Source organism: Anopheles stephensi, chromosome 2, assembly GCF_013141755.1.
Source record: "Anopheles stephensi strain Indian chromosome 2, UCI_ANSTEP_V1.0, whole genome shotgun sequence".
Taxonomy (NCBI): domain Eukaryota; kingdom Metazoa; phylum Arthropoda; class Insecta; order Diptera; family Culicidae; genus Anopheles; species Anopheles stephensi.
The window spans coordinates 60,874,341-60,901,262 of record NC_050202.1 but is presented as its reverse complement, the minus strand read 5'-3'; the positions used below and the strand labels follow the sequence as shown (position 1 = coordinate 60,901,262).

The following is a 26,922-nucleotide window of genomic DNA, read 5'->3' as shown; positions in this document are numbered from 1 at the left end:
GTCAGGCTTAAATTAAAAGCCCCAGTTGCAGCCATCCCTTTACAAATTTAAAAATTTAATATCGTCCATCCCACAGATAACACTGACACGGTTCACAATTATACGCATCTTTATTAGATTTAATTCGGTTAGTGTGTGTATTGTTTTTTTTTGCTGGTAGTGAACGAATAAATGATGTACTCCAGCGTCGTTTCTAGCTGCTGCTATACAAGAATATGATCATACTTTACCAACCAAGCTTTGCCTCACGTTCGATGTTCCTCTTCCTAGTTCTGTCTTTTCTATGTAAGTATTGTTTTTTTTTCATAAATTCTTATGTTTAATCATCCATATGCGCACATCTTTTCTGTCTATTGGTTCGATCTGTTCCTAACCACCATCAACACAGGGGTTTTGGTATTGGAAGAAATCATTAAAATACCGCAACCGCCGTGTGGTAGGACACACTGGGTTCTGAGTTTGCATTATAATAGACACAATCTTCTCTGCGAATGTGTTGCCTGCCGCGTTATTACACTTGTTCAGCCATTAATGTGCCTACACCAAAAAAGTATTCACACCAGCCGGTAGTAGCTGGTGTGTGTGACTGGTTAATATATGTGTAATATTTTTTCTGTGTTTCCTTTTTACGTTCTTTTATTCCCTGTACTATAGCACCCAAACGGGAGAGCAAAACAGCGCACTATGGTCGAGAGCCAACGCTGCGCTGTCCGAGAGATAGGTGACACACAAAACAGGGATTGTTAAGCATTCTTAATATGGTGATTTACAGCACATGATTACGAGTAGTAGCTCGCTCCGATTAACAGTTGCCTATCACACACACGCACACACACATCTACCGTACAATAATGTTTATGCATTTATGCTTGTTGGGTGGGACCGTGCGATATCCAGTAATGCGATTATCCACACCAAAAGAAGCGCACGCAGGTTGGCTACTAATATCGGGCATTTACAAAAGTATACGAACAGGAACGAGTGCGCTAGTAATAATGGTGGATATGCCAAGAAAACGACTGTCCAGTACAAGCAAGGAAGAGCGAAGAGATAGCAAGAGAGAGAGAGAGAGAGAGAAAGAGAGATAGTGATGAAAAATCAAACACGGAACAGAACAGAAACGTAAACCACCAGACCACCAACCAACTGTGTCCCGTCTTTACTGCTGGTAGTGTTTCGAGAAGTGAGCTATAATGGCCCTGCGAATGATGATACTGGCACAAAAAAAAAACAACATGGTGGGCTGCTACTACTACACGAGCAAAAGTACACAGAGCAGCTAGGCGCTTAATGTAAGGTCGGATGTAAAGACGGAAACGGAAAACCAAATGCTTCAAACACCTATTTTTGATTAATTAATAGTAGCAGTGATGGGTAGTAGTAGTAGTAGTAAGTAGTAGCGCAATGCATAAAATGATGGTAGGATAATACAGTAAGTTGAAGAGAAAAAATTACAAAGGGACATTCGCTTTGGAAGGGGAAGTATTGCGGCGTTACAGCGTGCTCATTAAAGGGCTGCCCATTTTAGCCGAAGCCACCAACCGGAGGACAGCTGAACCATAAACAACCAGTGTTATAACAGTGAAACAATGTAAAATACCTAGAAACTATGATGTTGACTTCATTCAATGAAAGACAGAACCATTCAGGGAACAACTAGGAAGAGGCGAGCTGAGTTTTGCTGGGAGAAGAGAATTATAATGTGCTTTCCCCCTTGAAGTTAAGGGCGCGTTCCGCGAATTCTAACAAGCAAAACGTAAAACATTCGTTCTCTCAACGCATTATTGCTTTACGTAAATTCAGACATACACACGCACACACACATACTTATCATTCTCATATAATGTACTTGAATAGCAAAACAACGAACGATTGAAATACATGAAAGTAAAGTAAGAAATTAAACCAAACCGGTATAGGGAAACTAGAAGAAACCGCTAGGTTTCAACTTAATAGAAAAGTGTTTATAACTGGTTGCAATTACATTTGACTTTTTTTATTGTAAAATTTATTTGAAGGTGAATAGTTTTTTTACGGAATGGTTTAAAGATAATGATATTCTGTTCAAACGATTGCCAAAAAAAGATAGTTTCCCGAAAATTTTTTACGCTATCCCAGTTATTTTGTTCTCGTCCAGAGATTGTTGTTTTGAAAACTAAGGAGCAAATTTTGATTGAAATATTTTTAATTTCCTTCCATTTTTTGAATCTTGAAAACCCCTAAGCAGGATTTTTTTTGCCTGCAACAGCAAAAATTTCAATAAAACATATTAAAAGCGTATTTTAAAATATTCATAGAATTCATAAAAGGACGCGTATACTTGATAATTCACAAAATTTTCAAAAATATTAATATGATGTAAAAACAAAATATCTGGAAAGCCCGTTAAATACCCCGGAAAACCCTGCGAGAACTAAAGCATGTTTAACTCTACCCGGAAAATTATGAGAAAAAAAAGGGATGCATTGTTTATAAATCCTTATCGATGACGATTTTCATTGATATTAAAGTGCTGAGCGATATGTTACTGTTCCTAATATACCATGGCTGTAAAATGAAATTTCAGAAAAAAAAGTTCCCTTAGTGAAAGAAGTTTAAAGAAGCAATAGAAAGGAAAAGGGAAACACCCCATTACACACATCAGTAAAATGTAAAATAAAGCAAAACACACTAAATAGAAGTAGAAGAAAATAACCCAATAAACAATACAACTAAAAATGTTAGCTAGAGGGAATAATTGAAGCTGTGTTTTGGTATTAAAACAAGGAACAAAGTAAGGAAAAAACCGGTGAAAAAAAGTAAATATAGAATAGCACTAAACGCGCGAAAAGATATAATTGTAAAATGGTGAATGCGAAGAAAAAAACACAACAGCAACGGCAAGCCCAACAATCAATCCATGAAACGTTCAAACAACGGAACAAGAATAAAACAATACAAGACAAATACTAGTTTCATACTTTTTTTTTTTGATATTAATGTTCTTGTTTTTTTTCTTCAAAGGTTTGTGTTTTTTTTTGCTCTTTTTGAGTTTTTGTTTCCCTTTTTTTCATGTTACTTTCCCGTTTTATCTTTTCATTTGGTTTTTGAATTTAAAATACAATACAATTACGTGGCCACATTCAAAATTGTACAATGTATAAAAAGGCACACCCAAAATATATATATGTATGTAGTATATATATATGTATATATTACAGTGTCTCACTACTGCTAAAAGAGGAGTGGGGCATATTAGGTTGCATCCGTCCGCTGTGAGTGACTTTCCTATTTTTTTTTTTTACTGTAGTGTTTGCTGATTTTTGTTATTTTTTGCTTAATTTCTTCTCACATTATTTTGTAGCTATTTCTAGACTGGTCTTATGCGTGTCAAAATTCTTTTGTTCTATATGTAGCACTAAATTAAGCGTGGGGCGGTTTTTGCTTATTGTTAGCAGTTTTGTGTTAAACCTGCGCGTGTTACGTTCACGTATTGCTTTGTAACTTTTGTAAGCTGCCGGCGGTCGAAATGTAGCGGCTGTCCGACTATTGCACAAACGAAGCTATTTACATCGAATCCGAAGACTTTGGCGATCTATCGCTCCAAACAGTAATTGGAGAAGTAGTTACAATTGTGAAATTACACACTTAGAATTGGCAAAGAATGAAGCAAGCGAGGAAATAAAAAGAACAAAAAGCGAGCTTTTGTTCACTGATCTGATTATCTTGCAGTTTATATGCCAGACAACTTCACATTGATAAATAATATTTTTTTGTGGATGAGTTATTGAGCTAATACACAAATTTCTAATGTTTTCCCTTTTTCATTTTCTCTTCTTACACACACACACATAGGTATAAAACTACAGGTTAAAATATTTTAACAGTGGTTAGAAACATATGCAGTATAAGAATGTTCGGACGCAAACAGTGAGAGTTAGTGTGTGTGTCTAAAACAAGTAAAGTACTAAGGTGTGTAGTGTGTTTATGTGTGTGGTAAAGCAGTCAAATTATGTTGAAGGCAATTTACCTATAAAAAAAAAAACAATTTAAGCATTCAAGTAATAGTAGTGATAGCAGTAGTGGTAGCAGTAGTAGTACTGGTGCATCAGATACAATAGCTTGGCAAGTCGTGTAGTGTACATATTGAACACAAACTATACATTTAGACAGCTTTTGCATGCACGGGTTGTATGAAGTACTAGCACGATAGCGCACAATATCGGTTAGCCGCTAGCCAGTAAGAGAGTGAGAAGGAGAGAGAGAGAGAGCGAGAGAGATTTACATTGGTGGTTTATTTAGTTTTATTGTTTTGTTAGCAACACACTTTCTCTTGTGGACATCTTGTAGTATTATACTAATCTATATGTTAATGGTTTGTTTGTTTTTTTCGTCTTGTGGTTGTTTCTTCTTCCTTCTTTTCTTCTTCTTCTTCGTTCCATATATATATATTGTTTACTTTTCTTCATTAAAGTTTATCACATCTAGCAGCAGCGAAAATGCATTTTAATTTTTTGTTCTTGTTGTGTGTGTGTTTGTTTTTGCTTCTCTTTCACTTTTCTTTACACTGATCATTCCCCTAGTGCAGTGTTTTTCGGGGGAATCGGTTTAGTTTACTGTTTTTCAAAATTTCCTGTAACCGATTTTCTTTTCGGCTTTTGTCGTCTGTTGCAGCGCGTTGATGTATTCATGAATTTGTTTTCTTCACTAATAAATATTGAACATCGTTAAAATGTAAAAGGGAAGATACAAGATATTTTGGGGAGCGCGTTCGAGGATGCCGGTTTCGTTTCTGCCTTGCTGCGTTCCTATTTAAACCTTTACTGCAACAATAAAGGCCTCCTCCTTTGACGACTACTAAACAGGGCGGATGTACTTTTGTTCTGTTTTTTTTTTTCTTGTAATTTATATATATAAACACGCTTACTGCCTTTTTTTCGTTTCGTTCGCTCAATTACTCAACATGGAAACCACTAAAAAGGTCGTCACTCTACATATACACACACACACACACACGGACAAACACACACTACAGCAAGATTGCAGACACACATACACAAGTTTTCGCCTCTCTCCCTCTCTCTCTCTCTCTCTCTCTCTCTCTCTCTCTCTCTCTCTCTATTTTCTCGTTTGTTTCTTCTGTCCTTTCAATGTACGATGTGTGCGTCAATTTAAAAAGGGATATGGCGCGCTCGCCACTGCAGTTTGTTCCTTTATTTGGTGTAATTAAATTTCACATGCATTTCATCATTCGCTATTTGGCTTCAAAGGGTTAGTGTGAACAATACTGTGGAATGTTTCTGCTGCGCTGCCGGACAAAAACAACGAATCGGAGATGATATACGGGTTACTCGTACTCGTTTGCGCCGTCCGTTCTTCTGCTTTCTTTTTTTTTTTTGTTGTTGCTTGCTTTATATTATAATGTATATTTATATGTATCGTTTTTTGTTTGTTTGTTGTTCTTCTTCATCATATGTATATATATAAAGATCAGTCCAGAATGTAGGAGGGGCACACAATAATGCTTTGCTGTTACCTTGTTTTACTTAAACTTTTTTTTGTTTTGTTTTGTTTTACTTTGTTAATAACTTGCTTCTTCATTCATCCCTTATTCATGCATTCACACAGCATAACGTAACGAACGTAAAACTCGCCAGATAAGCGACCGTTAGCGTACGCAATCACAGACACACGCGCCCCATTCATTCCACGTTACGACGTCATGACGCAGCATTCGGGCAGTTCTGGTGTGGTACAGGCGGATAGTACAACATGCAGTGCGCGGGCAGCGAGTGATGTGGGTTTCCGGTTTCGAATGAGAAGAATTTTAACCGTGAGTGCATCTTACACTAGAGCGCGTAGAATTTGTGCTTATCGAAAGTTTGGTAAGAAGATTTCAATATTTGGCCGAAAACAAAATCAAACTGCCTTACCGAAGCGCTTTTTTTGCTGCTTTAGTTAGGACTAATAGCAGGGCGAGTAATTGAAAGATGGCAAAGCAAACTACCCGAAACTGATACAGTTGTACCGAAAACCATCATCACAAGCGCATTATCATAAGCGTGATTCACGTTATATCTAAATCCATTGATCCCGTTTTTAAAATGTACTTGTCTTCTTATTGATAATTGTTATAAGATATCATTAGCTTCCTGCAAATTGCGGCCCGCCAGACAGCGCTGTCCTATGCCCGCCGTTTATATTTATTGTATTCGAGCTCGTATAGCTCTTTCCTTCCAAACAATGACCCTCCCCATTACGATGACGGATTCTATTACCTCTTTTTTGTGTTCTTTCGACATAATTTTTTCCTCACCACACACATACGCACACACTCACACAAATTACATACAAACCGGTCCGATTTATCGTCCCTCACTAAGCTAATATTGTACCAAAATCACATTCAATAGGTTTAGCGTGTGTTTTTTGCGTTTGTTCGTTTTGCATTCTCGTTAGGAACAGCACAACAAGGAAACAACTAAAGTGTCTACCGTATAGCGAATAATGAGCGAGGAAGGACGATTGGGACAGTTGGGGTTTTGTTTGATTCGGTAATGTTATTGGGATCTCTTTTTTTCCACACAACGCATGACACAAAATATTCTATCATCAAATGTTGGATATTCGATTCTTCGTTTCTGTTCACTACAACAAGCCGCTAGTGGCTAATTTAAAACAAACTTTACGGAAACCAATAGCTGCACGAAATCTAACTAATAAGCGCGAAACCAATCTGTTGTCTGCGGCCGTCCCGGCACAGCACAACTATTCCGATTCTATATTCTACGATAAAGCTGTATGGCAATTTAAAACGTGTTTAGTGCAGGTAGATCTAAGCAAAATCTGATCATTGTTGACAGGGGATTTCCACACTAACACACACGCATTCGAGATCATGAAGCGGTCCGCAAAATATTGTATCTGTCAGGATATGCCTCACTAGCAATATTGCTTTGAAAAATGATTGTTACATAGCTTCGGAGTGAATTTAATACATCTAGCGCAATCACACCCAACTAAACTAGCTAAACGATGAAATTCCCGGAACCGAAACGTATCCCTAATATATAAGACGTACGTAAAAAAAACGGGGCGAATTATTATAACGTAATTTAAAAAATTGCATTAACTACATAGAATTGCGAAAACAAGAAACAGGAAAAGAAAGAAAGTAACACTATAAAGAATAAAACATATAGGGTGGAGAATAGTTATTGTAACTCATTTAAAAACAAACGCCTTAACCGCTCAAGCCTTAACTGTAACAAATGGAATGATTTTTAAAGGTTCAGTTCTTTCCTAATATAAGCGTGTGCACCCCCGAGCGTTAAAATGAAAGCAGTATAAGCATATCCTTACTACACACACACACATACACGTTCCCTATACGTTCCTCTTCTCCGTAACGATGTGCATGATAATAACGATAAGAAAGCGCACACGTGGGACAACTACCGTAGTAACCGAAAACCGCCGATAACCAAATGAAAAACTAAAAGGCTTGCCGTTTACTACTACTAATTCGTTTCTCATAAGCAAAATCGTAACATTTGGTAGTGATTACAACAGCAGGAGCTCGTTCATGCTAAAAATATTATTGCAAAAAAAACCGTTAAATGCTACCGATGCACAAAACACATACAAAACCAATCTTAAGGTAACTCTCTCTCTCTCCCTCTCTCTCTCTCTGTTTGAAATTTATCTGTATGAGATTTGTTAGTTTTTTTTGTTGTTTTTTGTTCTCGCTGCTAAACTTGCGCCTCACGGACATACATGTTGTGATTACATGGAATCGTGTGACTATTATGGCATTAGTTTGGTCCTACGTATGTGTAACAATCAATTAGATACCGTATCCTATTGGGGGGAGAGCTCGTGCGGGACAAGTGGATGCTTCGTTGATCGTTCAGTGCTATTTCGATAAGTAGTAACGCTCTCTGATTATAAAACCACAACCATGCAAAATGCAGCTACATCAATCGTAGAACGGTATAACGGAAACCGATGTACAAGCCGCGCTCACGCATGGCACAAAAAAAACACTTATCTGCTCAATGCATCCAACACAACTCAGAATTTTGGGTCAGAAAATAAAAATTGTACAGAAAACTAAATGAATAGTACAGGGTACTTCAGTTGATATTGTAAAAGGCATCGATCTTTTTCGAAAGCTCTTAACATGAATTGGTAAGCAAAGCTTGTTGACTTGGGAACGGCTTTAGATGGCCGGGGGAATCAATTACCATTTATTGTAAAGTTACCAGATGATATTGTAATCAAAGCAGATGATATTGTACACGACCCGTCAGCGCCCGTGTAAGTGCGTAACTTGCAGGTATAAACAATAGTCTTGTTTACCATATTTCATGTACAGAGTTTACAAAAAGGATCGATACCTTTACATTACATTATCAACAGGAAAACCCTGTAAATCAAAAAGTAAATTAAAAATTATATTTGAGATACACGGAAGGGTTTATAGTAAAAAAAAACCTATTTTAAAATCGATATTCTGTAGCAATCTAAAAACAAGGCGGTTGTATAATGTTAAAACATTTTGGTAGCTCTCGTGCTCTGTCTATCGTGTTTTATACCACTGCTGCGTGTTACACCATCATGTACATATATAGATATATCACCAAGCGCTCTATTATTGGAATAAAAATGTGTCTCTCTGTATGTGTGTGTGTTATAGTTCAATTTGTTGGCTCGTTTGTCTTGTTTAATTACGTGTTTCCTCTATATATCTATATATGCTTTAATTGCGCTATACATAGTTAGCAGTAATTAGTTCGCCTTCCCTACTTTCGCTACTTATATTTATGGCCTATGAAAACATGGTTTGTATACGTTGACTGAGCTGGTTGCTGTGTTTGTTGTTTTCGAATTATTGCTCTTGGGTGGTTTTGCGAAATGGCGCTTGCATTATCATTTCGTGTTCTATCGTTATGGTTTTAGCTTGTTAATTATCTTTGTGATAAACATTTCTCGCAGTTTTACTGTTGCATTATATTTTATTAAATGTATATAGTTTCCGCTAGCCAAAAAAAAATCAAAAAAGCATTACAAAACCGTTCCCAGTAGTGAACTCCGTTTCTAATAAAAATAAGAAACATTATATAAACGAAATATAAACTAGAAAGCAGCCTAACGTAAATTCAAATATCGGCTTTTTCCTCATAACTTTTTGTTAAAATTTACACCTCTTTGTAGCGGATATATCGATTGTTCTTTTTTTTTTATGAGTAACTAACTAATACACGGTTGCGAGTGCTAGCTCGCCCCACGCGCTCTTGCTCGTTGCTTGGGGCGGAAGGGGATCAATTTTGCGTAAAGGAAACGTATACAATTAAAGCGTAAAACAGCATACAAATGCCCTGGCGTCCAACGGTTTGTTTGAGCCGTGCGATAGGGTGGACAGAAAAGAACTAGCTTTGGTCATACACGAATAACACGCGATTAATCTGATCACGAGATGAGTGCTGAATGTTTTACTGAGTCTCTCTCTCTGATTGAAGAACAATGTAAACCGCATCTCGGATTTTTGCAACATACCAGAGAACGCTCATTACTGCTCCTCGCTGCTTTCGAAGTACTCCGATGCGTTGCCACGGCAAATTGGGCACGTGCGGTTGGACTGTAAAAGGGCGGGTTATTGCGAAAAGGAAACACTTAGTACATTTGATCGCGCTTTTCAAGATTCCTACGATCTAGCAGTACCGTACGTGAGCATTACCACACTTCAAGTATACTTACCCGTAGCCACTTATCAACGCATTTGGCATGGAACTCGTGCGAACACGGCAAAACTCGCAGAATCTGACGGGCCTCAAAGTCACACATACACACCACACACGATGTTTGATCACCTAAAACACGATCGTAAGGGAACTCATGAGCAATGTGCAGCCATAAACCAGTCATCACTGTCAGCCTTACCGGTGTGAGTTTCCGCGTTAAACTTGTAGCTCGGCAGCTGATCAATTTCGGGCCGGGCGAGACCGCGCGGTTTTGCCTCCCCGAGACGCTCGGCCAAGCTGAGCAGTGCCTCGTAATTTTCCGTCTCGTTCGAATCGGGCGAGTTGAGATCCGGCGGACCGTACGTGGACAGCGGGAACATGGCTCTGAAAGGACATCGGACGGGTCTGGGTTGGTGTTAGCATTCGCGAACTGTCCGTGTGCGCACCAAGCGAGCGCACAGTTGGGGGTTTGAGCTCACACAAGCTCGCCAGTTGTTCAACTTACAGGAAGTTCAGCAGTATGCCGGAGTAGGCGGACGTGGTGGCCGACAGCGTAACGTGGGCCGGTTGCGGATGGCCGAGCGGTTGTGGATGGGCCTGCAGAGCGGCCGGCGGTGGCGGCGGTGGGGCATGTGGCCGATGGTGATGCGTCGGGTGATGGTGACCCGGATGGTGGTGCTGGTGATGGGCCGGCGGTGGTGGTGGTGGCGGCGGCGGCGGTGGACCGGGCCAGTGGAAGCGGGCAAAGTTGCGCCGCGGTGCCGTGATCGCCCGGCGAACCGTCCGGTGCAGTATCTCATAGTTGCGACCCTGCGGGACGTTCGCGATCAGTGGGATCAGTGTTCCGGCGGGTGTGACGCCCGTACGGGGCACCTCACTACCCACGGCACTTACCTCGGTAGAGATGTAGATCGGTTGGGCCGCCGCGGTCAGCTGCGTCATCTGCGGTGACGCACCGTGCAGATGGTGCGCGTGCGTGGTTAGCGGTGACAGGTGCAGCGGTGATGCACCGGCATGCTCCAACCCGTCCAGCGAAATACCATCGGTACGCTGCAGAATTTTGCCAGAGAGCGGATTAGAGGATCGTCTGAATGAAATGTCTTCGTTATGGGCCTACCTGTTGCGCCAGATGTGGATGCTGATAATGCGCTTGATGCGGTGGCGGATGTGGAACGGCTAATGCCGGTCCTGCGGAAGATGCAAAGCTGCCAAAGTGACCTCCGATGCCACACGTTTGCGCAAACGGCTGCGAGTACACTCCATGGACCTGCAAGACACATTCCATCTTTAATCTTCCGATCCTGCAGGTTAGAGATAGCGCTTAGGTTACACTATTTACCTGGCAAGGTGGCAAATGTGGTGCAGCTGGATGGCCGGAACAGATTGAGATGTGCGGGCCCGCCGAGTACGTCCACAGCTGCTCGTGGTGATGGCCAAGCGGTAGACTGACCGGTACCTGATTGATGTCGACCATCAGTGAAGAGGCCGGATGCTGGTGCTGAGCCTGTGCCGCCGGAGCCTGTTGGAATACCTGCGTCAGCGATTCCCAGGGACGTTGCTGCTGCTGTGGCTGCTGCTGTTGTTGCTGCTGCTGGGGCTGCTGTTGCTGCTGCTGTTGCTGCTCGCGGTGAAAGCGTGGCCGGCGAATTGGTGGACTGCCTTGTGGATGGTGAACGTGGGATTGGAGCTGAGATATGATGGCAGCCGCCAGATTACCGCCCGAGCTCGGATGCAAATGAGATCCGGCACCACCGTTCGAGTGGTGATGTGACTGTTGCTGCTGTTGTTGCTGCTGGGAGTGGTGGTGATGATGGTGTAGCTGATGATGATGATGCTGCTGCTGCTGAGGATGGTCCCGATGGAGTAGCTGTGGCTGTTGCTGCTGCTGCTGCTGCTGCTGCTGCATACTCTGCGACGATTGGGGCTGCTGTTGTTGCAGCGACAAGTTGTGATGTCCGTTCATCGCATGGTTCCCCAATCCACCATTGCCACCACCGCCGTTCGCACTACCACCGCTCGTCCCCATCAAAGACATCATGCCGCCACCGCCGCCACCGCCATTGCGCGGTGAGCGCCGATGCTCCCAGATGGCTGCGGGTGGTGACTGGCTCGGCAGTCGGGACGAAACGCGGCGCCTCTTGCGCGACGGGCTGTCCGATTTGATCCCACCGTTACCGCCGATCCCATCCACCGGACAGTACGGAGGCGAGGACGATTGATTGGGACCACCACCACCTCCTCCTCCTCCTCCTCCTGCCGGACCGGAACCATTGCCACCCGGACCGGAGTGATAGTGTGGACTGAAGCGCTCCCGAGCACCGCCATTATTATCGCGGCTGTTTCGCATCGAGTCCATCGACAGCACGGAACGCGCATCTCCGCCACCGTGCAGGTCCGATCCGCGCGTTGAATTCGACGGTCCCTCGAAGTGGTTCTGCGAGTGTGGGAATGGAATCATTAAAAACGGCCACTGCTACGTGTTCATTGCCCGCCAGCAAACTCACCGAATGGCGATCGATCGAGGACGCACTCATCGTGTGCCGGTTGCGATCCTGCATACTATTACCGCCCATATTGATCCGGTGCCGGTCAATGTGGCTCGGGCCGGCTCTAAGAATTTGTTGAGATCTATTATTAATACTACCATCGTCAGCAGCACCGTAAGGCATTAGTAGAGCTGCCGCCGTTTGGCGACCCGCTAAGGGAGGGGAATGCAACTGCACCGGCGGGGACTTGGACGTGTACGTGAAGGATGCTTCTTTGGGACTACTTCCATTATCACTGCAGAGTGAGTGTGTGTTTGTTTGTTTTGTGAGGCGAGGCCAAGGGAATATAGGGAAACGGATGACGTGTACATCCGCGTACACGTGAGAGAGTGTGTGTGTGTGTATGGGGTGGTTAGAGTGGTTGAGCGACCAGGGCGAATGGAAATAGTTTTGCACATTTTGGCATAAACCAACAACGGTATTAGGATTTTTTTAAAGATAACAAAAAAAAAACCAACATGGAATAGTGCAAATAGGGGTTAATGAAGCACGGCAATAACAATTACAAAATCAATATCGTAATATTTTACATAGGGGAAAAGTTACAAAATAAAAGCATTTCATTTTTTTTGCAACCATTTTCAAGTAACAGAACCACAGGCAATACAGGTATCGCATTTTTAAGAGCATAAACGATAGCAAAGTGATACAGTGAAACACGACAAATTCGTACGTTCGGATAGCCACAAATCAGCACCGGAAGTAAAGGGTTTTCCAATCGAACAAAAACCAAAAACAAGGCGACGATTACATGTGAAGGTATACATAGGTCGGTTTTACATTCGGGTAGCAGTTGATGCGTGTTGCGGTTGGAGGATGAAGTAGCGCATAAAGGTAGGATTAGTAGTATAGTAGAAGAAGTAGTAGTAGTAGTACGCAGTTTTGCAGAAGATAATACAGTTGGTGGTAAGGTTGTTGTAATGGTGGTGGTGGTGGTGGTGGTGGTGGTGGCAGGTTGTACATATCAGTTTTTGGATTTGAAGTTTCAGTTTCAGTTCAGTTTGATATATTTGCAATATAAATTTACCACAAAGGACAAAAAGCATGCGGAAGAAAAAATTAAAAACAATTATGTATTAATTAAAATGATATAATTTACAATTACAATTACGGTAAGCTTATGTAAATATTTTATGTGTCAGTGCGTGTTGTGTGTTTGTGTGAGTGTGTTTGTTTTTTTTTATTTCGCATTTTTTCTTGCACTTTTACAAACGAAAAAAAAAACAACCATACACAATACACAATATGCACTGGCTCTCTACGTGGAGAAGAAACTGTTATACCGGGTAGAGGAGAGAAAAAACCACAACGGAAACTCTTTTTGCGAACCCCGCACGGTTTGCGGTAAATTATTAATCAAAAAGCTATTTGTGATATAAAATACATGACATTTGTTTTGCACATGAGCATGGGTGGAAAGTAAAAGGAGGAGGGGGGGACCGAGGCGGTGGTTTATAAGATGCAAATACAACGAGAAATAATAGTAATGTCTTGATCACGATCACGTGAATGTCTATTATTATTACAATTTTTGGTTTAGTGTCCCAGTGCTGCAGACAGATGACCGAGGATAAACTATTTCATGCGACTTTTTAATCGTCCTGCGTTCCAAAGAGGTGAATTAAAAAGGTTTTTTTTTATTGTTCATGTCGCTACAACAATATTGTTTTTTTAATATCCAAAAAAACAAATTTAATTTTTTAATAAAAAAATCTGAATATATATATTTTTACGACGATGACAACGATAACAACGATTCTCTACCTTGAGATTATTTTTGTTTATTATAGCATTACGGCACAATGCCGTGTTTTAGACGTCAAGAATGCTTTTTATATGTTTTATACAAAACGATTGAACACTCTGTTAAGCAATAAAAGTAACATTATAACACCCTAAAAACCAGCAAAAAGGTTGGACTAAAATCGTACCGAAAACCCTGCAAAATGTCTGTTTAAAACAGTTCGCAATCGCAACAATCGCTACAAACAAATATGGGGATGAGCGATAATTCATTCTTTGTTAAACAAGTTAATATATGCACATACACCTCTTAACACAGCTTATCGGGTAAAGAAAACAAAGTGTTGGAGTTTAACAAGCACTCACTTCCAAGCGAAACTATGGCCTAACATGATGGGAGCATGAAACAGTAAACCAAAAATATATTTATAAATATGCTAAATGAAACAAACGAGCACAACAAATACCGATCAGTAGTAGAAGTAGTAGTAGTAGTAGTAGTGATACAAAAGGTGTAAAAAGAAACATGTAAACACATTACTATTGATGCATCTTAAGTTCCGGTAAGAAGGAATCGTCATGTCACAGCTAAAGGCTCTAGCATAATCTGTTTGTGCAACACATAAAAGAGGATTTATATCACAAATGGCACAACTCTTCCCTTCTCTTCTACAACCACAACAATAAAGTCCTGTTTAAACCTTCAAATATAGCAACGTAAGATGTTTGCTGCAGTTTAGAAAACAAGGGCAATGATGAATGGTTACTATAAATCACAAATGGGACTAAAACTAACTAGCATTATTCAATTTCTTTCTCCCTTCTGTGTGAAGTTATTAGTGCAGCCTTTGAATAAAGGAACAAATCACGGAAACAACTGTCGGGATGCAGGTGTTTGAAAGGTATGTTAATCTATATGCAACTCAAAAGCCCACGGTATCGGAACAAACCAGCAACATTAAAATCCTGCCCATACACATAAACGCATCACATACTATACGGGAATACAACGGTACGGTAGTTGTCAAATGCAAAATGAAACGTAGCTAGTAAGGATACTCTCATACCGATGAAAGTGGAAAGTGATGGCTCATTCACTAAAACAGTCACGAACAGAGAAGTGTAAGGCACGTGCTGCTTATATGTACGTTATAAGGATGCTGCTGCTGGACGACGTCTATGTGGCATTTATAGACACGAAATCAATTTAAAAAAATTAAATCAACTTATGACTTTGACTAACAGACACTCCTTGTTTAATTTACTTTGTCTTTTAATTCACATGTAGCGTAAAGATTATATTTCAAATTATACCTAGAAAGCAAATGATTCTAATTTTATTGATTTTTTTGTTCTCATTTAACTTAACTTTTTTAATAAAAAAGACGCGTAAAAAATATAGGCCTTCTTTAAACATTAAACCGATACCAACTTGCAAAACAAAACTGGAGAAAATCCTAATAGAAACCCAAACAGTTTGACACACAAGTGGCATTATGTTAACGTAAAAACCTAACAACCAACCACTGTTAAGACCAGCTTCTATTACGGTAGTTAACAATTACATAAATATGCGTGGCAAATATAACAATAGAAATGGTAGTAGTAACAGTAGTAGTAGTAGCAAACACGGTAATACAAAAAAAAAACTATAATAGCAAGAGTGATAGCAACACTAGCCATTATACAACATTACGCTTGGCATCTTCTAGACAAAGGAAAAACCAAGAGAGATGTAGATCGCGAAGGTGTGTAATTACTTTTTTTTATTTTAGGAACAGGACAGTTGCAGGTGTGAAGAGTTGGTTTTTTGATCAAGCACATTTACCCTTTAGCTAAGAGTCCCTTTCTGATTTTTTTGCTTTGTTTTGCACAACTAGTTTAACAAAGTCGATGCAATTGCGAGCAGTATGTGCAATAGATTCAAATGGCGCAGGTGTGCATATACATCTGCCATAATCATGTCTTGCACACAGCTTTGAATCGATTGCAAATATACTCAGGTGACGGTAGGACAGTAGAATGGTATCAACAAGTCGTCGAAGGTCCGATGGAAAAAATAATGTTAAGAAAGGTGTATGTATGACAAAAGTAACTAGGTGCCTGGAAGGCGAAATTACACATAGAAAACACTTCATGCAATCTACAACTGTTTTAAGCATTATTCAACTCTGTAAAGAACTATTTTAAGATTCGATTGACATTTCAGCAATCTGGCAGTTCTCAAGAACGAAGGCGATACTTTAGATGGATCTGGGAGATTGGTGTATGCTAAGAATATTGCAAGCAAAGTTAACAATGAATTATTTAGATGAAGAAAATTGAGAAAATTGGAAAACCCTGTACTTCATACAGGATTGTCAGGACTCACTATTTTGTTTATTTACTTTATAAAACTATTACTAACGTAAGACAAAGCCAAATAAAAAATAAGGAGAACATTTATTGGGCTTTTGTTCAAACACCAAGTCAATCACGTGTGAGATTATAGCTCGGACCAATTAAAGTGCGATTGATTTCAAATTTGAGATTCAACTAGTTAAGCCAGCACAATTTAGTTACGATTTAGTTGTGTCGCATGAAATGTAGAAGCCTTCCGGAAGCCCCCAATTACTACACAGCTTCCATCCCGTGCCTTATCGGACGATTGGATACCATTCCCTTGATACGCATGCTACCGCCACAGTTGTTATTACCCTCTACCGAGCAACCTTAACCTTTTTACTCTAAGTGTTCTATTGTAGTAGAAAATATTGATCTTGCTTTGCCTATTTACTTCGGCACTAGCGTAAGTGAACGCGCACACACACATTGACCATTTCGAGAATGTGTGTGTGTGTCATGTGAGTGTGTAAAAAGGTTTTTGTTGTTGTTGTTGGTTTGGTGTGTTCAAAGCAATGCAAACCCGCGCAAAAAATGCTAGAGTAGATGTATATGGCCTACTACACTTGTGCGGAAAAGAAAAACTCCCCGGTTGACAAGTATGACTACAACCAAGCGGGATATCGAAGCGCTACCATGGACAACGAGCCAACTTACCCGTAGTTAAAGCTATTCTCCATGTCCTTGTTGTACCAGGACTGGTTATGTCCACCATGGTTCCGGTTCGCGTGGTGCGTATGGTGCGGCGAAAACGGCATCCGGGAACGGTTGCGCGGTACGGCACCGCGCGAGTACGGGCGCCGTGACGCACCGGAATGGTTCGGATTCATCATGGCGCGTCCGAACGGGTTGACGGGCGGCTTGTTTGTTGTCGTCGTTCGGGAAACGATTCAAGATTTTCTTACTCCTCACGGAATGCTCACCAGACAGAAAGACTCACAGTAGACCACCGCAGACAGCGTCACAAACCTTTGGTAAAACCTTTCGTGGTTCTATTTGATCCGAGAACCGACCGAACAGGACCGATCCTGGTGGAATGTACGTGATTACACCTTCTACAACAGCTCAACCACTCTTCTAGCAACTACCACTGCACTTGCTACACCATCTTCGACTGCCGTTGCTAATGAAACGTGCTGCCGGCGGCGGCTACTGCGTTACTGCGATGTTTGTTTACAGTAGCGCCATCCGGCGCAACTGACCGTTTTTCTCTGTTGACTGCTTTCCAGTAATATTTATGCACTGTTGACTATATCATTCATTCACGATACACACACACTTTGCTGAAGCGCAAAAAACAGGACACAAACCTTCTACGGAGTCACCAACAACGAAATTGTACAATAAATTCTCCTCCTTGAACAATCACTAGCGCACACAAACACGGACGTGAGATGATTTGCTGCCCCGTTTGCTACACTTGGCAATACACGGTGTTTTCTGAAAACGACACACGCTACTGGTAAAAAGATATAAGAAAATTATTAAGCTGCAACACAACACCACGGTTCACGATCATAAACAGTATGCAAAAATATGGTTCCCAGATGGCGGCTATCATCCACGGCGGCGTAATGTCATGATGTGTAAACAATAATAACTCGCACTACTACCACTACTGTCACAATCGTTATCTTGAACGCGCTCGCCCCCCAAAAGGACATTCAGTCCTAGTTTCTTCGCAAACGAATTCGTACACGCACTCACACCGACATCGGTCTCTCTCGCTCTCTTTTTGTCGAGCACACTACATCACACCAACACAGCACGCTTTTAGGCTGAACGAACAAATGTATCGTGGCGAGAGCTTTCTGATGATGATTTTCGTTACAGTTGGTGTCCTCATGGTGAGCTCATATCTGCCAACCGCTTCCTGATTGCTTTTAGTTCGAGAGATGGCTGTAAAGAAAGCAATGAAAATAAACAAAATCTTATCAGTTCCGTGTTATATGAACGTCACCTTAGCTAGCGCTTACGGACGTGTCTAGACAGTCTGCACCACCGAACCAAACCCTTATGCTACAAGGGGTGAAATAAGCAAACGCTTCGTGTGCTCCACTGATGATGTGCTTTCACTACGCACCAACACCACTACTAGCGAACGCCGCAAAGAGAGCGGTTTCCATACACGAATCAAGAGCCACCGCTCCCGCGGGTTGCTTCGATGGGGTTCGGGTTTGCGTAAGCGAGAAGAAAAAGCACACCACGCACACACACACACACTTTCCGCGACTTTGCGGGGATCAGCGACTTTCGATTTCACGTGGAATGTGGCGTCTAAACACACGGTCGCCCTAGAAATGTGTGTGGGCCGCGCCTCCCTCACCCAACCTCCCAATTCACTATTACGCAAGAGCGCACGAGACCCGAAGCAGACCAAGAGAAATGGAATAGCAGAGAGAAGAGGAAAAAAATCGAAAGGCCGCGAGAAAGCAACTAACACACACTGATTAGATTCGCTTTTCCCACGGCTGCTTTGTCGGTGTTGGTGGGATAATACAAGCACGCTCGTTAAAGGAAATTGGTGGAGCTTTTTCATGTTGGAGAACATCCCTTGCGGGGAAGCACAACACAAACACACGCTCACGCACCCCATTTGAAGGGGTAAGTTTATCGTTATCTCATTGCCGGTTTTTCAAATCGATAGTAAGTGTTGGTTTTGGGGAGCTGCTGCTGTGTGTTTAGCTTTCTTCTTACCCATCCAAACAATGTGATTAGCTTCTTCATTTTTGACACAAAACAGACACACACACGCGCACGATTTGTGCGTGCGTGCGTAAATGGAGAATCACACATTTTTGTTTTGGGGGAGAATTTATTTACACCACCCATTAGCCCCTACTGCCATGTGAAGCTTGATGTGGAAATTGTTTATCAACACAAACTGAGGCGAAAGTAAACACATCAACATAATCTTCTCCGGAGGCTCCGGTTCGAAGAGTTGGTTCTAGAGGGCTATAGCTGCACAAGAAGAGTATTAAATTTTCATTTCTTGTTCATGAAGTATGATAAGTATATAGCTTAAAGAGTTTTTTTGCACTGTACTGGAACTATACAGCTTGACTAAGGCTAGGAAGTCTGTATTGGCGGACCTAGAACTCTTGAGGTTGTAGAGCTCAACGAAGATTCTAACTTCAAAACACACCAAACATTTTAACCTCTTTCTACACTTATCATCGGTTTGCACAGCACCTATCAAAGTGACAACTCCTTCGGGCAAGCACAAAACCAGCAAGCACACGACCGATTTTGGAACATGGAACTCGGAGCATTTTTCCACCTCTCGTAAGGCAGGAATAATTCTACGACACACAACGCATTTGCTACCGTTTTGAGCCGTACGACGAGTGTTTTTAAAAGGATGTCCCAACAAAACAACACTGTTAAAACTTTCCGATACCGAAGAAAACACCGAATACCCTCCGGAAAAGCTTCTAAAACCCGTCCGTTTGTTGACGCACGGCTGCGCACTCCGGGCCCGGCAAAAACGTAAGGCACATGCGCCGAACCACCAACCGTAAGGTTTCTCGGTGCCTACATTGCAACATGGGAAGACACAATCGAAATGAAGCCTGAAGAAGGCGGTATGCATCAATATTTATACATAATCCAGCCAGGAGGGAAAGACTGGATGATGGTGATGCCGTAGAGTTCCGGAGACACACATAGCGAGAGATTAAGCTCTGTCGAACGCATAAAACCCATCCCCCGATAGAGACTGATGGATATTTTTCATACCCATGCTTTTCCCTTGTTTTATCCTTTCGCAACATCACAAGACATTGGAAAGGATAATGAATGCCGCGTTCCGTAAGATCAGGAAGAGAATCAGGCGTGAAAGTCCACCGTATCGTCCCCATCAGCGGGTAGTGTGTAACAGTGTAGCACAAGCACAGCAGTAGTGCTCCAAGAATGTCCGTGGCGTAGTCGATGACGATAATGCTGGGCAAAACGTTCCTTATCCTACGCCCGTTATCTGCTGTACAGGACGCTGAAGATGATGATGGCGATGGGTGAGGAAGAAGGACCGTGGCAATTATCGGGCATGGGTTGGTCCCCGTTGTTGTACGGGGACCGAGAGTCACATAATGAAAAGGATTCTCTCTTTTTCGTGAAACAATGCTAGCTCGTTAGAGTGTTCGTTCCACCAGCACTTGAGCTTTGAGAGCTTCGACGCAGGACGCAGACGGCTGGCTGGTGTTTTGCAAGAAGAATTTCGCCAGAACACCAACTCAAGCTTTGCAAAGTTAGATTGAATGATAGAACACTAACACCATCCTCCGGTTGAGCTCAAAAAACAGGGGATGAAGCATAGCGTACCAGATACATCTTCACCACGAGCTTCATCAGATGAACAGATTCTCGACCGTCTTCGTCCGTACGATAAGACGGTGAACGTCGCTTCTCTAATTTAACTACTATTTGTGCAGCAAAAGCAGCTTTGAAGATTATGGCCATAAACCTTCGTCTCGCTCTGCTACTACTACTACCTCGCAATGCCCTCCTCCTCGTTGGAGCGTTGAAGCGCTTCTTCTTGAATCGGGAGGATTAAATCGGTAGTTTGATGAGGAAAGCGAGTGTTTTTGCAGCTCACTCGAAGAAGGAAAGACACCTCCTTCTCGCTCTTATCTTTTCTTTGATACGGTGGTATTAACGATATAATCGATGTGGCGCGTATGCTCGGTCCTTCATTACCGTAAAGTGACGATGTCTGGTGGCAGAAGTTTGGGGATTGTTTTCTTTGGGACGGCGTTGAACAAAATTTCGAACAACGCAACAATGAGAAGGATGATGAGAGATTAATGGTTCGGATCGTTAAAGTCCTGTTTAAACTTTTCCGGGGATTCGCAAACCCTCTGCTGCCTATGAAGCCTTGTGATCGATAATGGTAATAGCAAAGGATAGTTCGGAATCAAATCTCGACTCTAAGACTCTGTCATTGGATTCAACTCCAGAAAAGGGATATTCTAAGGACTCTAATGTGCTCCAAATGAGCTTCAAAACTCTACACTACTCTGGATCGCATACCCAACAATTTGAACTTTGAAGTTGATCATTTTTAAGTTAAAGTTTGTTCGAATAGATTAAATGGCCGAAGCTATCCTCACTCGAACTTCAAATTATAAACTAAAATAATACTACCTCACCGTCCTACTATTTAACTTCTACTCATTTAAAAGAAGCAAAAAGGCTCCCCCAATCTGTTGTGCCCGAAAGCAAAAGCCACCAAATCACATCAACGCCATTGATATGCATTCCGATGCGTCACTAATAACCGTAAAACAAATCCGTATCCGATAATGGTCGTCCCATCCGACGAAACCATTCTAATTGTGGCTGTGGCTCAATTTTCGATGGCAATTAATTCACCAAATACCACCTAATGAATTCGGATGCATTCAACGGGTGTCCGGTAAGGAACGAAATCGCCCAACATAAAAAAAAAACTCAGAACTCAGGGACCCTGCTTCCTGGGAAAACGCACGCCACACGAGCCCTCGGGGGTGGGGGGGTGGCATCGATTATGATGCGAACACGTTTCGTGCATAAAAGCAATATCATCAGCATTATTCCTATTTTCCGCCCATCCGGTGAGAGCGGGCTGTAGCGTTGAAGTCGGAAGCAAACGGAACTTGATTAATTAATGTCCGTTAGTTAGTCACTCGCTCACTCAGTCACTCGCCTCTAGGGGTGGGAAAAGAGCGAAAAACATAAAGTTTTATCGATACAATCCCACATTGGCCCTGTTTTACGCCTTAGGGTACCGGTAGGCGTGTGAGAGAGAGCTTTCAAGAGGTGCTGCTAACTAACTGCCGAAGAATGATGCGTACCAAGGCTGCTCTAGGAAAAACTCCACACTCAACAGGAACTCCCAATCACCCAGGACACGTAATGGAGACACCTTCCCATCATTTTCAGCACGTACGGCTCTACACACCATTTACGCAGCCTGTTTGCCCCAGTATTAGAATCACATTACCATCCGGACCCGAGTGGCGGAAGTAATGTGAGGAAGATCAAAGGGAGGCCGGGGGAAGCTCATTTCCACCTACAGCTCTATAGGCATTACCACCTACTGTGCCTTTGGTCTTTTATGCAATCCGTAATGGAAAACACATTAATTCCTAATGAAATCGCGTTCCGGGAGAATGATACTCATTAAATCCATTCAAAATTAATCGAATCAGAAGCCTGACGTTACTGGCCGCAAGCTGGAGCTGGTTTAGCGCGGGAAAGTTGTAGCTAACCCGTGGACAGCAATAGCCGGGATGATTTACTGATAGAACATACTAGCGGATAAGCACCGCACAGAGAATCCTTTAAGTGGTTGTCGAAGCGGAAAGGCTTAGGATACCAAGGATATAGAACTCCACCCATTTGGTCTGGTCGCCTAGTTCTGGTGACCTTGAAAAGCGACGGCACGGTTTCCAGTTCCAAATGAGCAGGCAAGCAACACGTATATAAGCATTGAGCTGACGTGTGAGCCCTAGAATCTACGTTCGGGAGACAAAGTCATCACACCATCACGTCACGAGATTAAACGTACTCTCGGTGAGGTTCCCGTTATCCAAGAGTGATTCATCAACGAGCATGACATTTGTCGTCGACCCTCCTGGGAAGTCTTCCCAATCTGCCAAAGTAGCTTAGTATATTGAATTCGCCATCTCCCGGCACGATCTACATAATTTGATTGCCGCATAAAGGCACAGGTTGATTGAATGAAAGCGTGCACCATGCGTCCTCTAGCTGACATCAAGACAAAGCAGCCCAACCCGTCCAAACTGTCCCCGGATTCGGTGCACTCCGTCCACAGAGAACACCAGCAGCTCAACTCATCAGCAGCAGTTCTTTTCGCATCATGTTTCGCGTGTTCGGTATGTCCACACTGAGAAGATTTTTATGTATTTTGGCATTATGTCGGTGCCATGGAAGGGAGTTTGATAATGGCGAAAGCATCGAACGACCGTAATAACGATGTTTAGGATGATGCAAAAATAATTTCCCCCGAAAAATTCTAATCTCCTGCGCAGAGTTTGCCAAGGCTGCGTTAGCCGCTGCTGCTGGTGATGATGCTGTTTGCTTTTCATCTTTTTTAACTATCCTGCAGGCATGGGCCCAGCGCGAATCGCGTGATATACGATGCCGGGGCGAATGTTTTTGGAAAGATTGTTGAAAGCTATTTTGCCTTAGATTCGCTTTTGTTTCATTTTTATCGTAAAATTTCGCTTAGCAACAACGATTTGTCGGTCGGTCGCTTCTCGTTTGGGGCTCGTTCGGGCCGGCCGTGAAAGGTGCATGCGCCTCTTTTGTTGGGATGAGAAAGGTTCCGCGATTGCGGTTGCTTTGGGAGGCGCCAAACGCACAAAAACGAGAGCTCTGCTCCACCGTTTGTCCTGCCTTCGGGGGTTCGCGTTGAATGGCGCTTCATCTTCCCGATTATTTGCTATCCTTCAACACACCAATCTTAATCGCTTTGAAATGCCCAACAAAAAACCACCACTGGGAAGCCGCTCCTAGAAAGGACATAAATTTAAGACGGAACGTCAACTGGAAACCTAGCGATAAGCTGGGAAGCATAATTTCGACCCTATTTGAGGATCTTCGTCGAGCGTGTGGTGGCTGGTGGGTAGCGAAAGTACACACAAAAAAGGGCTTCAAAAGCTTAAAGGCGTTTTTTGGTGGACACACAAAAACCAACCCGGCAAACAAATGCAATGACACTATCGGTCTTGGGTGTCGGTCCCTACCACATCGGAACGGATGGTTGTGTGTCCAAGAAGACCTAGAAAACCTTATACTTGTCTAAAATTACTAAGTAGAAACGCCATGTGAATGAGGTGAAGGATCAATACAACATCTCGATTTAAGCGATTTTAAGAGACTAAGAGTCCCAAACTGAGATGGTCCGCCGGAAAGGTCGAACAGACGTGATCGTGAGCGATATCGAGGATTGTTATAGCAGGCCATGACCGCGAAAAAGCTTTCGTTTCTTCTTCAGCTCTACAACCTCAGGAAGTCTTGCCCTGGCTTCCTTGCTGGCTTCCTTGTCTTTATCCGTCAAGCTGGATATTCGGTGCTAGGTATAGCAGAATTAGCAATATGGAGAAACTCTTCGGACGGGATTCGATAGAAAGTCCTTCGTGAAGCTTATCATCCAATTAATCTGTTTTTTCCGCTACTCCAATATCTACCTAGTAGTTCATCAGTTACCCACTCAAAAGCGTGTCACCAGCAAAATAATTGTACTAAAAGATTCAACACAAGCACCACTTGCTCGTTCCGGGCTTATTCATATCTCGATTAAACGATCATATTTCCATTTTGAAAACATTTCCCCAACGCCGCTGGATAAGGGAAACAATGCCAATCAATCAATTATGTTGTTACGGTTTGATGTTTTCGGCAGTGCCCCAACCCACAAAAACACTCATAATCCTTTCCCGTGTTCCAGCATTGTCACCACGTATCTCTCTCGTTCCCATCAACCGAAGGATCAACGCATCGAAAAGTCATCAAACGGACGTACGGGGAGATAGTGACAAGGATTACCGTGTCCGAATGCGCCCAACAGCCAGCTACAGAAGCGATCATACGTACATTTATTCACACAAGTTCCGAGTAGGTCAAACGTGTGCTCACACAATTCGCGCATCGTCGACAGAAAAAACTGTATCAATATCACCCCCTCGGCAAATAAAAGCAAAAACGCAACTGTCATACACCAAACGAGAATGGAAATATCATACTTCGTTAGATGGACACCGCACACACACACAGCACGGATGTTATTTTATTTCCCATTGAAGGGTGGCAAAAGAACGATACAGAACATTTCCATATTTCGCGCTCCGAATGTGGGGAAAAGTGTCCCACAACTCACAGAACCCACGCCACCGAGTATGCCGCCAATCAGTCACCGAGTGGATTAGTGAGAGGGGGCGAGGACACATCATCCGCGTGCTATGTATTTCGTTTAAAGTGTCACGTTCTACGCTAACAAAGCGTCCTTCCGAGTAACTGTGGCACATCAAAACTTCCCCTTTATGTAGTATAAGTTCAGGTGTTCGTTCGTACGTTGCAGTCTGTTTGTACTCCATGAAGCGTCAAATGATCCATAAATAAACAAAACGAGAAAAGCTTATTTTATCTCAATTAGAAAAAAGTCTTTGTGGTTGTTGCAATCAAGTTTTAGCTAAACATCCATAAGTCTTAAGATATAATAAAGCAAATCAACAAGATAAATGAAGATTAGACAACTAGACGAGTTAACTGTTATACCAACGACAACCCACAAAGATGGCAGCTTAATGTCAAGCTTAAATTCATTCATACATCTATTTCAAATATTTTACACACACACACACACACTATAAAACTACTTTTATATGGGTTAATAAGTATAAACCTAAAGTAAGCTACTATTATCTATTGCAATACGAACCTCTTGCTTGCGTCGAGCAACCACCAATGAATGGCATGTAGTAAGCGCTAGTGTGAGAGACATTGTGAGCTGGGGCTAAGGCCAGTGAAGTGTCGGTGTTGCAGAAGAACAAGTAGTAGTAGTAGCAGTAGTAGCAGTAGTAGTTACAGCACTCCCATAGTAGAGCGAGATGAATTTTTTGTGCGTCGTTCAAATACATTGCTTATGGTGGCGTAAAAGTCGAACACGAGCAAACTTTGTTGACTACGAAAACGGTTGCGTATTTCCATTTTTACATGCATCATTACAACCACACACCAGGCAAACAATATTTAGAAAAAAATATTGTGAAGAAGGATGATAAAGAAAATTTTCTCCAGCAAAAAAAAATGAAAAACTGAATTGAATTTAAAAAAAATAATTACAGAACGTTTTTATTGTAATTGATATCTATGGAAACTAAAAGAAAACAACCATATAAGTATAGAACAAATGAACAAAAAAAAGGAAACAAAGAGAACAGATGGTAAAGTCACTCTTGCACAAGGAACAAGGATCGTAGTAACGAAGTTAAGTAAAGATAATGTGGGCCAGAACAAGGAACCTTCACAGGGGATGAATATAGAACCTGGAAAAAAGAGCTAAACATAATGATAAAATACCACCACAAGCACACATACATACAACTTTAAGTTTAACATGAATCCAAATTGATTATAATACGCCACACGGGGAATTGGGTATCGTTAAGAGCGTGGAATATATGCTAAAAGGAACTGGGACTCTATGTCCAACGATTCAAGAAATGGCTCTTAACCTATCATCTTGTTTCTTGTTAATTAGCAGATGCATTTCGAAACAAAAAATAGGAAGCAAACACGAGAAAGAATGTGATATTGGTCTTGGTTCGGGAGGAGGCGGCTACTACTTATATTATAATTTGTCTTACAAGGCTATAGTTACCTTCATCGGATACCCTGTACACATCGACACCATATACCCCGCGTGAAGTCACACACACACGAGAGGGTCGAAGCACTACTACCCTTTGGAGACTGCACCAATAACCGGGGTAAAGCAGGCAGGAGGCGGCAGGCAAACGCAGATG

At 42.2% G+C, this 26,922-nt stretch overlaps 1 protein-coding gene across 10 annotated transcripts in view; it reads right to left on the bottom strand.

Moving 5' to 3' along the window:
• Positions 1-93: 93 nt before the first annotated feature.
• LOC118506527 (putative uncharacterized protein DDB_G0291608) overlaps positions 94-26,922 on the bottom strand; it is a 61,950-nt gene continuing 35,121 nt past the window's right edge. The window contains exons 1-11 of one of the 10 annotated variants that reach the window (XM_036043786.1): positions 25,836-26,420; positions 18,101-18,292; positions 17,051-17,852; positions 12,227-12,503; positions 11,062-12,156; positions 10,840-10,989; positions 10,617-10,772; positions 10,228-10,532; positions 9,922-10,127; positions 9,739-9,851; positions 94-9,619 (exon numbers count right to left, since the gene is read on the bottom strand). In XM_036043786.1, coding sequence (XP_035899679.1) covers positions 9,551-9,619; positions 9,739-9,851; positions 9,922-10,127; positions 10,228-10,532; positions 10,617-10,772; positions 10,840-10,989; positions 11,062-12,156; positions 12,227-12,503; positions 17,051-17,226 — 2,547 coding nt within the window. In that variant the 5' untranslated portion in view covers positions 17,227-17,852; positions 18,101-18,292; positions 25,836-26,420 and the 3' untranslated portion in view covers positions 94-9,550. Of the gene's footprint in view, positions 9,620-9,738; positions 9,852-9,921; positions 10,128-10,227; positions 10,773-10,839; positions 10,990-11,061; positions 12,157-12,226; positions 12,504-17,050; positions 18,079-18,100; positions 18,293-18,369; positions 18,385-25,835; positions 26,443-26,922 lie in introns of those variants that run through there. The other 9 variants (XM_036043787.1, XM_036043779.1, XM_036043788.1 and 6 more) reach the window with 9 other exon arrangements.